Below are 10,446 nucleotides of genomic sequence, written 5' to 3' on the forward strand. Positions count from 1 at the left end.
GGAGTCCAGCGGGGCCCCTCTCGCACCCAGGTGGTGTACTTTACGGCCACATTTCCCTATGTGGTGCTGACCATCCTGTTCATCCGTGGCGTGACCCTGGAAGGAGCCCTCACGGGCATCATGTACTACCTGACCCCACAGTGGGACAAGATCCTGGAGGCCAAGGTAGGCTTTGGACGGAGGAGGACCTAGAGGGATGGGGAGAGGCAGGGAGGTGCCAGCGTCTGACCACAGCTCCTCACCGGCCCATCCCTCCCACAGGTCTGGGGGGATGCCGCCTCCCAGATCTTCTACTCGCTGGGCTGCGCGTGGGGCGGCCTCATCACCATGGCTTCCTACAACAAGTTCCACAACAACTGTTACCGGTGAGACTCTCCCTTCCAGCCCTGGGGCTGCCTCCAGTTCCTACCCTCTCTGCAGCCTGACCCCGGCTCCCCCAGACCCACCAGGTCCAGTGCAGCCTCCTGGCCCACCAGGGCCCTCCCTTCCACTCACGGCCTTGAGATCCTGGCAACACGGGGTCCGGGTCCAGTCATTGCAGAACGGAGAGAGCTTTGGCAGAAGAGAGAAGAGGTGAAGACAGTGATGCCCCAGGGGTCTGTGAGGACTCAGGAGCCTCAGGCCCACTTAAAGCGGCCCAGAGCAGACCAGAAAAGAGACTGGGGGCACCTTTGTTCCTAGAACTTTCTCCGTCTCCAAGTCTCTTGGCCCAAATCGGGCGGGAGGAACTAAGCTGCGCGTCCTGACTCTACCTGTTTTCCTGCCCATCAGGGACAGTGTCATCATCAGCATCACTAACTGTGCCACCAGCGTCTATGCCGGCTTTGTCATCTTCTCCATCCTGGGCTTCATGGCCAATCACCTGGGTGTGGACGTGTCCCGCGTGGCAGACCACGGCCCTGGCCTGGCCTTCGTGGCATACCCTGAGGCCCTGACCCTGCTACCCATCTCCCCGCTCTGGTCCCTGCTCTTCTTCTTCATGCTCATCTTGCTGGGGCTGGGCACTCAGGTACAAGGTGCAGGACATGGGCCTGTGGCTTGGGGAGGGAGGAGGCAGGGGCGGAGGTCAGGCCCCTGCTCTGATGGCTGTGTCCTGCAGTTCTGCCTCCTAGAGACGCTGGTCACGGCCATTGTGGATGAGGTAGGGAATGAGTGGATCCTGCAGAAAAAGACTTATGTGACCTTGGGCGTGGCCGTGGCTGGCTTCCTGCTGGGCATCCCCCTCACCAGCCAGGTAAGAACCGAGGGAAAGAGACTGGGTCGGAGTTGCCAGGGTATGGGGGTTAACAAGGGGGGAGTGTAGCCTCGGGCACCCTGGACTCAGCTGCCCACTGGCCCGCAGGCAGGCATCTACTGGCTGCTGCTGATGGACAACTACGCGGCCAGCTTCTCTTTGGTCGTCATCTCCTGCATCATGTGTGTGTCCATCATGTACATTTACGGTAAGTGCCCAAGCTTACATGGCCTCCCGTGTCCCGGCCCTTGGCCTGCCCACGCTGTCCTGCGGGCCTGCTGACCTCCCTCTCTCCAGGGCACCACAACTACTTCCAGGACATCCAGATGATGCTGGGGTTCCCACCGCCCCTCTTCTTCCAGATCTGCTGGCGCTTCGTCTCTCCAGCTATCATCTTTGTAAGTTCCTCAGTGGTCCCTCCCCTGCTGCCCTGTGGCAAGCGTCCTTCTCTTGGGAACCAGCAAAGGGAGAGCAAGAGCCCATCCATTTTGCCAGAGCTACCCATGGAGGCTCCACACCCACAAATCTGGCCACTGGGGGTCCGAGAAAGGTTGCGTAGAGTCAGACAGGTGTGTGGAGACTCAGAACCACCCAGGCCCTGGCCTTGGGTTAGGAAGGGAGCACAGGGCCCTTTATTTGAAGACAGTGCCCAGCTTCGGAAGGGGAAAGCAGGCTGGCAGCAGCTGAGAGCCGGCCCTCCCTCCCTGGTGTTCCCGCCTGGCATTCCCAGAGGAGCCTCGGGAACCATGATTGACACAGGTGTCGGCCTCCGTCAGCCTCGCTGAGCTCCTGTCTCCAGTGCCTGATAGCCGAGGTGCTCAGAGTACTCAGGGTATGTAGTGTGAATGCATGTTGCAGAAGCAGGTTGTACAAGTCAGATGTCAGCTCAGGATCCGGGACACCCTCATAAGCCTTCCAGGCGCTGGAGTGGGCCGGCTTGGGAGGGGGAATCCTGGGTTTCCACCAGTATTCAACACCTGGGAAACTCCCGTCAAGGAGCTGAAATGGTGGAGGGAACTCCCACCGTGGCCGGGAACCGTATATTAAGTCATGTGATACAACTCTCCAAGGTATCGTTATGCTCTCCACTTTACAGATGAGGAAACTGAGGCACCGAAATGTTAAGTAATTGATCCAAGGTTACACAGCTTCTAAGAGGCAGAGCCCTCATGCAAAGCAGGTTGTCTGATCTGGAGCCTGTGTGCTGGGCCCGTGCCACACTAGAAACAAGTGCAGGAGGAGGGGTGGTCTATGGACTAAAAACCCTCTGATTTTGCTCCTTTATGCTCAGGGTGAGAAGTCGGGGGCAAAAGGGATTTGCTAGTGTAATGGTCCCTCCACAGAGAAGAGGCAGGGCCATCTCTGAGTGACGGAGGGGTCAGCCCAGTGGCCAGGGCAGTGTCCGGAGTCATGCCCCCGTCATGCCAGCTCCTGTGTGCCACACAGAGGTCAGCACCGGATTTCCACTTTGGCTCATGTTTCTGAATAAAAGGCCCCTGAGGGCTGAGGCCTCCGTCACATGGCGTGTGGGATCTTCCCGAGCCTGGCGCAGGCACCAGCTCTGGCCACCGGCCCAGCTTTGAAACAGGAGCAACGGAAGTCTCCTGTAAGTGGTGGGAGGAGGGGAGGGTAGATGCCAGCCAAGCACCGTGCCCTTGAGGGTTGTGGCTTTGGCCCAGGACCTGCCCCAGGGGAGCTCATCCTCCACGGCTCCCAGGAGGCTGCCGCCCTGCTCGGAGACCCAGGGCACCGCCCAGGCAGGGCAGGAGGCAGGAAGGGCCCTGGGTCCAGTGTCTCCGTGAGATTGAGTCAAAGCCAGCAGCGCCCTCTCTGTGCCCAGAAAGCCAGGCTGGAGTCACCTTCAGGTGAGGATGCCAGGCTCTGTGGACACGTGTTTCTGGACTGTTGGTTTTCTTTGGGGGCTTTACGTCTTTATATTGCTGAAAAGGTCTTTTTTGACAAACTCCATCCTTCTATCAGCTCAAATAAAGAATTTATTGGGACTTCCCCAGCGGTCCAGTGGTTAAGACTCTGCCTTCCAATGCAGGAGGCATGGGTTCGATCCCTGGTCAGGGAACTGAGATCCCACATGCTGTGGGATGTGGCCAAAAACTTAAAAAAAAAAATTTCTTTTTAAGAATTTATCCACACCTTAGATCAGGATCTAATTCCATTCAGAAAACTTGCTCTAAGCTCCTCTGTGTGCAGCGTTCTAGGAGGGCCCACCCACCCCTGAATGGATATGGGTCTTGCCTTCTAGAATTTGGTCACCCGGAAGGCTGGAGGGGCCTGAGCTCCAGGACACAACTGAGGGCTCAAGGTGGCTGCTGAGCCCTCCTGGCAAGTGGCACCCACCGCCCCGGCTCCTCTGGGTGGCCCATGAGCCACCTGCCCGTCTTTCTGCTAACTTTAGTTTTTTCGTTGCTGGAACCCCAGCCTTTATTTCCCATGTCCCTCATCTCTTTCCAAAGCAGTTCCCGAGAGCACCCCCAGCCTGACACTCATGATTTCTAGCCTTTGGAGCCTCCCCAGGCTGTCTGTCACTGTCTCCACAGCCACAGACTGGCAGGACTTTGCCCTTTCCTCTCCCCCATTACTCCCACCTCCTTGCATAAGTCAGTTCAGATCAGCACACGAGATTGTGCCAGGCACTGTGCTGGGCACTGGAGTCCCAGAGCTGATACAATCCCAGGAGCTCCCAGGTCTGGCGGAAACACCCATAAAATGCTTAGTAGATGAAAAATGCCACTAAAGCCCTTTCAGGAAGAGGAGACTGGAAATCAGTGGAGGCTTCTTGAAGGAGGTGGCATTTGAATAGGGTTTGACAGAGGAAGATGCAAAAGAGGATCCTCCATAGTAAGAAGGGCGGGAAACGCTGGGTGTAGCAGAGACACTGAGACAGTAAGGCCAGAGAGCTGAGCCGAGGTCTTGATGTGAGGTGGAGAAGGCCCTAAAGGCCAGGGATTTGGCCTTGCTTCAGCAGGCAATGCAGGGCCATTGCGAGTCTTTGAGCAGAACTGACTTCCAAGGGCCACGGCAGCTGAATGGCTCCCTGGCTGGTTCAGGATTATGCAGAAGACAGGCCTCTCCCCTTCCACCGTGGCCACCTGCCCATCATATCCTGGATCCCTGGTTCCATCAGCTTCTTCCACTACCCAAACGTTGACGTCACCCCCGCCCTCTCCAAAATGCCTCTTTCTAGTTTGGGAAACTGGAGAGGGAGGGAGAGGGTGCCGATAGGAGGCCTGAGGCCTGGGTGGGGCTGGGCAGGACTCACGCCCACTCCCGTCCCCCACTCTCTGCAGTTCATTCTCATCTTCACGGTGATCCAGTACCAGCCAATTACCTACAACCACTACCAGTATCCAGGCTGGGCTGTGGCCATCGGCTTCCTCATGGCTCTGTCCTCTGTCATTTGCATTCCACTCTACGCCCTGTACCAGCTCTGCCGCACAGATGGGGATACCCTCCTCCAGGTGAGCGGTGGGGGCAGGGGGCAGCCAGGTGAAACAGGAGGGTGTGGATGCACGGGGCTTCAGGGCTCCCTTCTGATGACCGAGCCCACCCCGCCCCCAACCATGCCTACCTCTCCTGCAGCGTCTGAAAAATGCAACCAAGCCAAGCAGAGACTGGGGGCCCGCCCTCCTGGAGCACCGAACGGGGCGCTATGCCCGCACCATTCCACCCTCTCCTGAAGACGGGCTTGAGGTCCAGCCGCTGCACCCGGACAAGGCCCAGATCCCCACGGTGGGCAGTAACGGCTCCAGCCGTCTGCAGGACTCCCGGATATGAGCACAACTGCCGGGGGAGTGCCCCACCCCCGCCCCGTGCTCCCGCCACAGAGACTGGGGAGGCGGTGGACAGGTGTCACCGCCTGCCCCTCCACGCCCTGACCAGGGCGGCTCATGTCACCTTGGCCACCACTGCTAGCGTGGTCATTCGTGCTCGTGTCCCTAGTGTTTACAGGTCCTTTGGATGCCAAGATGGCAGCTGGAGGGCGTGAGTGATGGGAGGGTTGCTGGAGGGCGTGAGTGATGGGAGGGTTGCTGGGGGGCCCAAAGCACTTTGGAGGGGTCTCAGGCCAGGTCCCCGGAGGCAGCTGGACTTTATGTGGCCTCTGATGCCCCCACACGTTGCCCTGAGCTAAGGTTCTGGGTGGGCCCCCTACCTGTCCCCCTCCCCGAGCCTTCAGCCTCCTGACCAGTGTTCCTGACCCCAGAGCAGACCCCAGCCTCTGCCCAGGCAGATTTGGATCTTCCTACCTGGAGGCAGGGTAAGGGGCTAGGGGGCTGTGCAGTGTTACATGTCAGGCTGTAACCCCAGCCCTGTTTGTCTGTGTTATTATTTTTGTAAAAATTGTATTATCTGTGGTTGCCACCCCCTTGCCCTTGGCCTCGGGCCCAATCTGTCTTCCAGGCCTGCCTGCACCTCACTCAGCTGCTCTGGGGTCTCTGCACCGCCTCCCAGCACTGGCTGTAGGGCCGGCCAGCAGAGGCCCATGAGCCAGCAGCCTGCCCAAAGAACTCGTTTCTGGGGGATAGGGGTGGGGTGATGTTCAGCAGGAGGTTTGAGCCCAGAGCCCTGGGGAAGGGGACCCTACATGACACCCCCTTGCCCTCCCTCTGCCAGGCTAAAGGCCCAGTCTTCCCAAAATGGGCTGCCCTTGTTCACGTGCCAAATGGCTCCAGCCGGCGTGCCCCACCCCCTCTCTGGAGCCAGAGCTCCTTCCCCCAAGCCCTGCAGTATCCGTTTGTCCGTCCTCTGTGCCCCTCTGTGCAGTGACAACCCTGGAAGAGCCGCCTCTAATCCTCTGTAGCAATAACGGTGCGCCGCCCACCCCTGCCCGTCCGTGCACCACTAGGATTTTAAAGTCCATAGATTTTAATGAAATTTCTATTCCTGTCTCTGAGCTGCTGCTGTGCTTTGTCTGGGTCCCCCATGGGGACAAGAGTCAGGGCTGGGATGAGACCTCTTCCTGCCAGGCCCTTGAGGGATGCCTGGGAAGAGAAAGGCCAAAGGCTGTGATGGTCAGGACCAGACACCAAGGACCAGGCGAGGGGGTAGGGTGAGGGCCGGAGAGACGGACAGCCTTGGAATCCTGGTGAGGGCTCATCCAAGACTAGATCTGAAGTGGGCTGGGCCACGGCAGCTGAGAGGTGTCAGCAGCAGACAGGGCGAGTTCCAGCAGAAGCGGAAGTCTCCTTCCTGACCGGCCCTTCAGGCTGGGGCCTGGGGCGCCACACTGGACATAGGAGTGGAAGCTGGCCTTTTTCTGGGGCTGCACTGAAGCTTCCGTCCCCAGCGGCAGGTGGCGGCCAGGCCTTGAGGTTTGGGGCAGCGCTCCAGAGGAGGAGAGGGCAGGTGGCGCTGGAGAGGCCTGGCCCAAACTCCAGCAGCCCCACGGAGGCAAGGCAGTGGTCCGAGGCCCCGGCTGGAGGACTCCAAGGGCCGCAGCCTGAACAGGAGGGAGTAGCTGTGAGGGGGCCGTGGCCTGACGCTTAGCCCACCCCGTCCAGCTGTCCACCTGCTCTGGTTTACCTGTGACCGGGGGAGACACAGGAAGCCCTCAGAGGTGCCCGCAGCTCCTGTTGCATGGCTGCCTTCTGTTCCTTTAGCTCTGGAGGAGAGGTCTAGCTGAGACACAGCGCTCAGCAATTCCAGGGTGTGTGTACAAGAGCGGGACAGGGACAGGAGGCTGGGTGCTCTGGGGCCTGCTCAGGGTCCTCACCTGCCAGGGTGGGCTCTAGGGTTGCCTCAGAGGGCCAAGGGGCCCCTGTATACTCCTCTTCCAGGCGGCGCTGCAGGGAGAGCTGGCTCAGTGCCCAGCTTTACGGCAGGGGCGGGGCAGGGTGGGGCGGGGCAGGATGCAGAGGCCAAGATATCCAGGGTGGGGCCCAGGAACCACCCCGTGCAGCCTCCTCATCCCAGCCACCTGAGGACACTCCTGAGAGGAACACCAGCCTCCCTGAAAAGCTGAGCTTGGCAAGGTAGTGGCAGGCCCGAACCCAGAAGAGAAGGAGGCAAAAGACCAGGGGCAAATCCAGCAGGTTAATCTAAAGTGCTGACCTTGGACTTATGGACTCATGGACTCAACCAGAATCTGGATTCACACGTATGGGAAGTGTGCATACAGGAGAAATGGACAGAGGACTCACACAGTCTTTGCACACACATACACACACAGACGCACATGTATGTGGATCTCACACACCAGGTGAGAGATGGGTGTGTCTAGGCTCAGCAGAAAGGCTCTGGGGGTGGGGAGGCCCAGGGCTGCCGCTCACCTGCAGGATGGCAATCTCCCTCTTCAACTTGTGACACTCCTCCTCCAGGAGGGCCCTGGGACATGGGGGAGTGTGGCACCGGCAGCAGTGCTGCAGGCCCGAGTCACAGCAGAGCCCGCCACACAGACCCCGCCTCCAGCCTTACCAGGAGTTCCCTGTAGGCCCTCCTTTCTCAGCCCACCTCTCCCTCTGCTGCCCAGGTGCAATCCCAGCACAGCCTTGCAGCCCCGCCGGCCTCTTCCCGGGCGGACGTGTCCTCTCCTTGCCCGCCTCCCAGCACCCACGCTGGGGGGCCCCATTCTCTCTTCTTCACGACAGTATTGGGCCTGCAAGTCCTCCTGCCTCCATTCTCCCCCAGATCACAGCCCTTCCCCTGTTTAAAAGACTCTTCTGTGGTCCATCTCTCTCCCACACCCCAGGATAAAAGTCCTCAGGCCAAGGCCCCTGCTGGCATCCCTACTTGGCTACTTCCTGGCAGCAACCTCACCAGCAACCTGCCCCTTCCACCTCTCAGCCCTACTCTCCCGGGTCTCCCCATCAGGTATGCTGCCTCCCTCCTCCTTCCTCAGAGTCCCAGTACGTTAGGATCCATCCCCCGTCCCACCCTCCCTGTCTCGACCCCCACTGCACACACTCAGGGGCCTCACCGCAGGTGTCCGGCAACCTGGTCAACGTGGGACACGTTCAGTTGGTCCTTGATGATGCTGAGGTCCGTGTGACAGCTGCTGGCAGATGAAGTCAACATCACTCTCCCATGTTGCTTCACCCCAGGCCTTCGGGACACAAATGCCATTTCTCCTAGGCAATTTTGTGTGTTTTCTCACAAAGGCAACATGAGATGGTACTAAAAGGAGGAGTTCCGGAGCCTGGGTTTGCAAATGGGCTCTGCCACCCTTCACTGTGTGTGAGCTTGGACAAATCAGTCATCCTCTCTGAGCTTTAGTTTCCTCATCCGCAAAATGGGGACATCACCCACTTCCTAAGGATGTGTGACAAATAAGGTGCTGCCATTCGGTGATGAACACGCTGCTGCTCATTTATCTCGTGCAGAGTCCCCAGCCCTCTCTAGCGCAGCCCTCGCACCTGTTCTCCAGGCCGGAGGAACGACTGACCACTGGATGAAGCCTTTCCTTCCACCCATGTCTGTGTGTAGCACTCCCTCTTCCTGCAAAGCCCTTCTCTTTTTATCTGTCTGGAAGTCTGTCCCTCATGCTCTAAGACCCAGATCAAACCAAGCTTCCAGGCTTGGTACATGTCTCCTGGGCCTGCAGGCCTCATGTGCTGATCCCTACAAGTGGCTGTAGAAGTATCCAGTCCCAGACCAGGAGCTCCTCCATGCCGGCAGGTGGGACCCGCCAGGGGGCTGGGGCCTCTGCCAAGCGGGTACAGACCCCTCCTTTCCTACCACTATACCTGGGCTCACCAGCTCTCAGGCGGAATATCCCCTGCTCTGGCAAATCACGCCTGGCCTCCTCCAAGGCAAAGCACAGGACCCCGGGGCTATACTGGACCCAAGCCTGGGTCTGGTCCCTGCAGAAGGTGCACACGGGGGACACTCAGGGGCTCCTTCCAGGGAACCACAGGAAAGGCGACCCTGGCCCCTTGTCAGTTTCAGGGCTAGCCCATCTGAGTTCTGGGGACAGGGGCCAGCCCCAGGTCTGAGGCTCCAACCTGCCCTCACAGATGGCCTTCCGGCGGAGACCCTGGAGCAGCTGCCGCAGTTCCTGGCGCACGAGGCCTCTTAGGAGGGGCGGTGGTGCCAGAAGGGAGGAGAGGTCAGAGGTGGGGCGCGAACCAGGGGCTTGGAAGGACCGAGCCTCTCGGAGCAGTGATCGTAGCATCACCACCTGCAAGGAGAGCTGGGACATCTTGCGACTGCGGGGGAGAAGTAAGGGGAGGAAGGGGAGCTAGGGGAGTGAGGGGCAGGGCAGAGTTAAACTGGAGAGGGCTGGGCGGACAGTGAGATCCGACAAGAGCTCGAAAGTTACCGGGCAGAGCCAGGGACCCGGAGGAGGTGAGGAAATCACCCAAGCCGTGGGATAGGCCTGGAGTGGGGCCCACCTTCCCTCGCCCCACCTCTGCCCGCAGCTCCAGGCTCAGGTCCACCGTCGTCTCCCCTAGAATCCTCTTCACTTCGGGCCGCTCCGGGAGCGGAACGTGCTCTTCCACCAGCTCCCACAGCGGCGGGGAGTCCCCAGGCATGGCCTGCCCGCACCGCCGCCCTACAACGCGCGGACTGCGGGACAGCAGGTCGGAGAACTGGGTTACTGGGAGACCGCGGGCCTCCCAGGGCCAGGCACGCCCACGCACGCCCCGCCCCTTCCTGGTCTCACATGCCACGCCCCCAGCCTGTCGCTCGGGCCAGCCCCACCCCGTTCTGCCGCCCGTCCCCACGACTAGAGTTGCCCGGTCCAGAGCCGCCGATCTCTGGCGCTGTCTCTTCTACCCAGCTACCGGCCGACTCTCCGTGGCCGGGGACGCAGGAGCCAGGCCGCGGGACTGGGGCCCTAGCCCCGCCTCTTCCGCGCGACCGTCACCCGGGAAACGGGGCCCGCTACCCCAAGCCCCGCCCCCGCCCATCCCAGGGTGGTGCCGGCTCGTGAAGCCCAACCCACAGCCGTGGTAGGTGGTTTTGGAGTGCGAACCATCCACACCGCCCTGATTCCAAGCACCTTTCGGCTTCAGGGCAGGTGAAAGAACCGAGAAATCTGAGCCCAATGGGTTTATTACTTCTTTGTCTCTTCTGGCCGGGAGGCAGCGGGCAGGGTAAACATTTTTCCTTCCAGCCGGCGGAAGTCTAGCGAACCACAGCGTTTCAGAGGGGCCTGGGGAACTAGGACAGCCTGGGCCAGACCGATAGGCTGTCCTGGTTCCCCCTGGCCCTCCCGTAACACACTCCGGGTCTGGGTTTAGGGATCCAGATCCCCA

The 10,446-nt window shown here is 60.1% G+C and overlaps 2 protein-coding genes across 5 annotated transcripts in view; one reads left to right on the top strand and one right to left on the bottom strand.

Annotated features, from left to right (window-relative positions):
* Window positions 1–6,076, top strand: part of SLC6A9 (solute carrier family 6 member 9) — a 31,967-nt gene extending 25,891 nt beyond the window's left edge. For all 4 annotated transcript variants that reach the window (XM_024125438.3, XM_007111918.4, XM_007111919.4 and 1 more), the window contains 8 exons: window positions 31–165; window positions 262–365; window positions 772–1,009; window positions 1,100–1,234; window positions 1,343–1,442; window positions 1,532–1,632; window positions 4,540–4,710; window positions 4,832–6,076. In XM_024125438.3, coding sequence (XP_023981206.1) covers window positions 31–165; window positions 262–365; window positions 772–1,009; window positions 1,100–1,234; window positions 1,343–1,442; window positions 1,532–1,632; window positions 4,540–4,710; window positions 4,832–5,026 — 1,179 coding nt within the window. In that variant the 3' untranslated portion in view covers window positions 5,027–6,076. The remainder of the gene's footprint in view (window positions 1–30; window positions 166–261; window positions 366–771; window positions 1,010–1,099; window positions 1,235–1,342; window positions 1,443–1,531; window positions 1,633–4,539; window positions 4,711–4,831) is intronic.
* Window positions 6,077–6,396: 320 nt separating this feature from the next.
* On the bottom strand, window positions 6,397–10,166 carry CCDC24 (coiled-coil domain containing 24). Its single transcript, XM_007111914.4, is given in 11 exon segments — window positions 6,397–6,689; window positions 6,773–6,851; window positions 6,963–7,032; window positions 7,519–7,573; window positions 8,166–8,243; window positions 8,932–9,048; window positions 9,190–9,365; window positions 9,595–9,886; window positions 9,888–9,964; window positions 9,967–10,094; window positions 10,097–10,166. Coding segments are annotated over 11 exon segments (1,380 nt in total). The 3' UTR covers window positions 6,397–6,451.
* Between the last annotated feature and the right edge of the window lie 280 nt (window positions 10,167–10,446).

This window comes from Physeter macrocephalus, chromosome 3 (assembly GCF_002837175.3).
Source record: "Physeter macrocephalus isolate SW-GA chromosome 3, ASM283717v5, whole genome shotgun sequence".
Lineage (NCBI taxonomy): Eukaryota > Metazoa > Chordata > Mammalia > Artiodactyla > Physeteridae > Physeter > Physeter macrocephalus.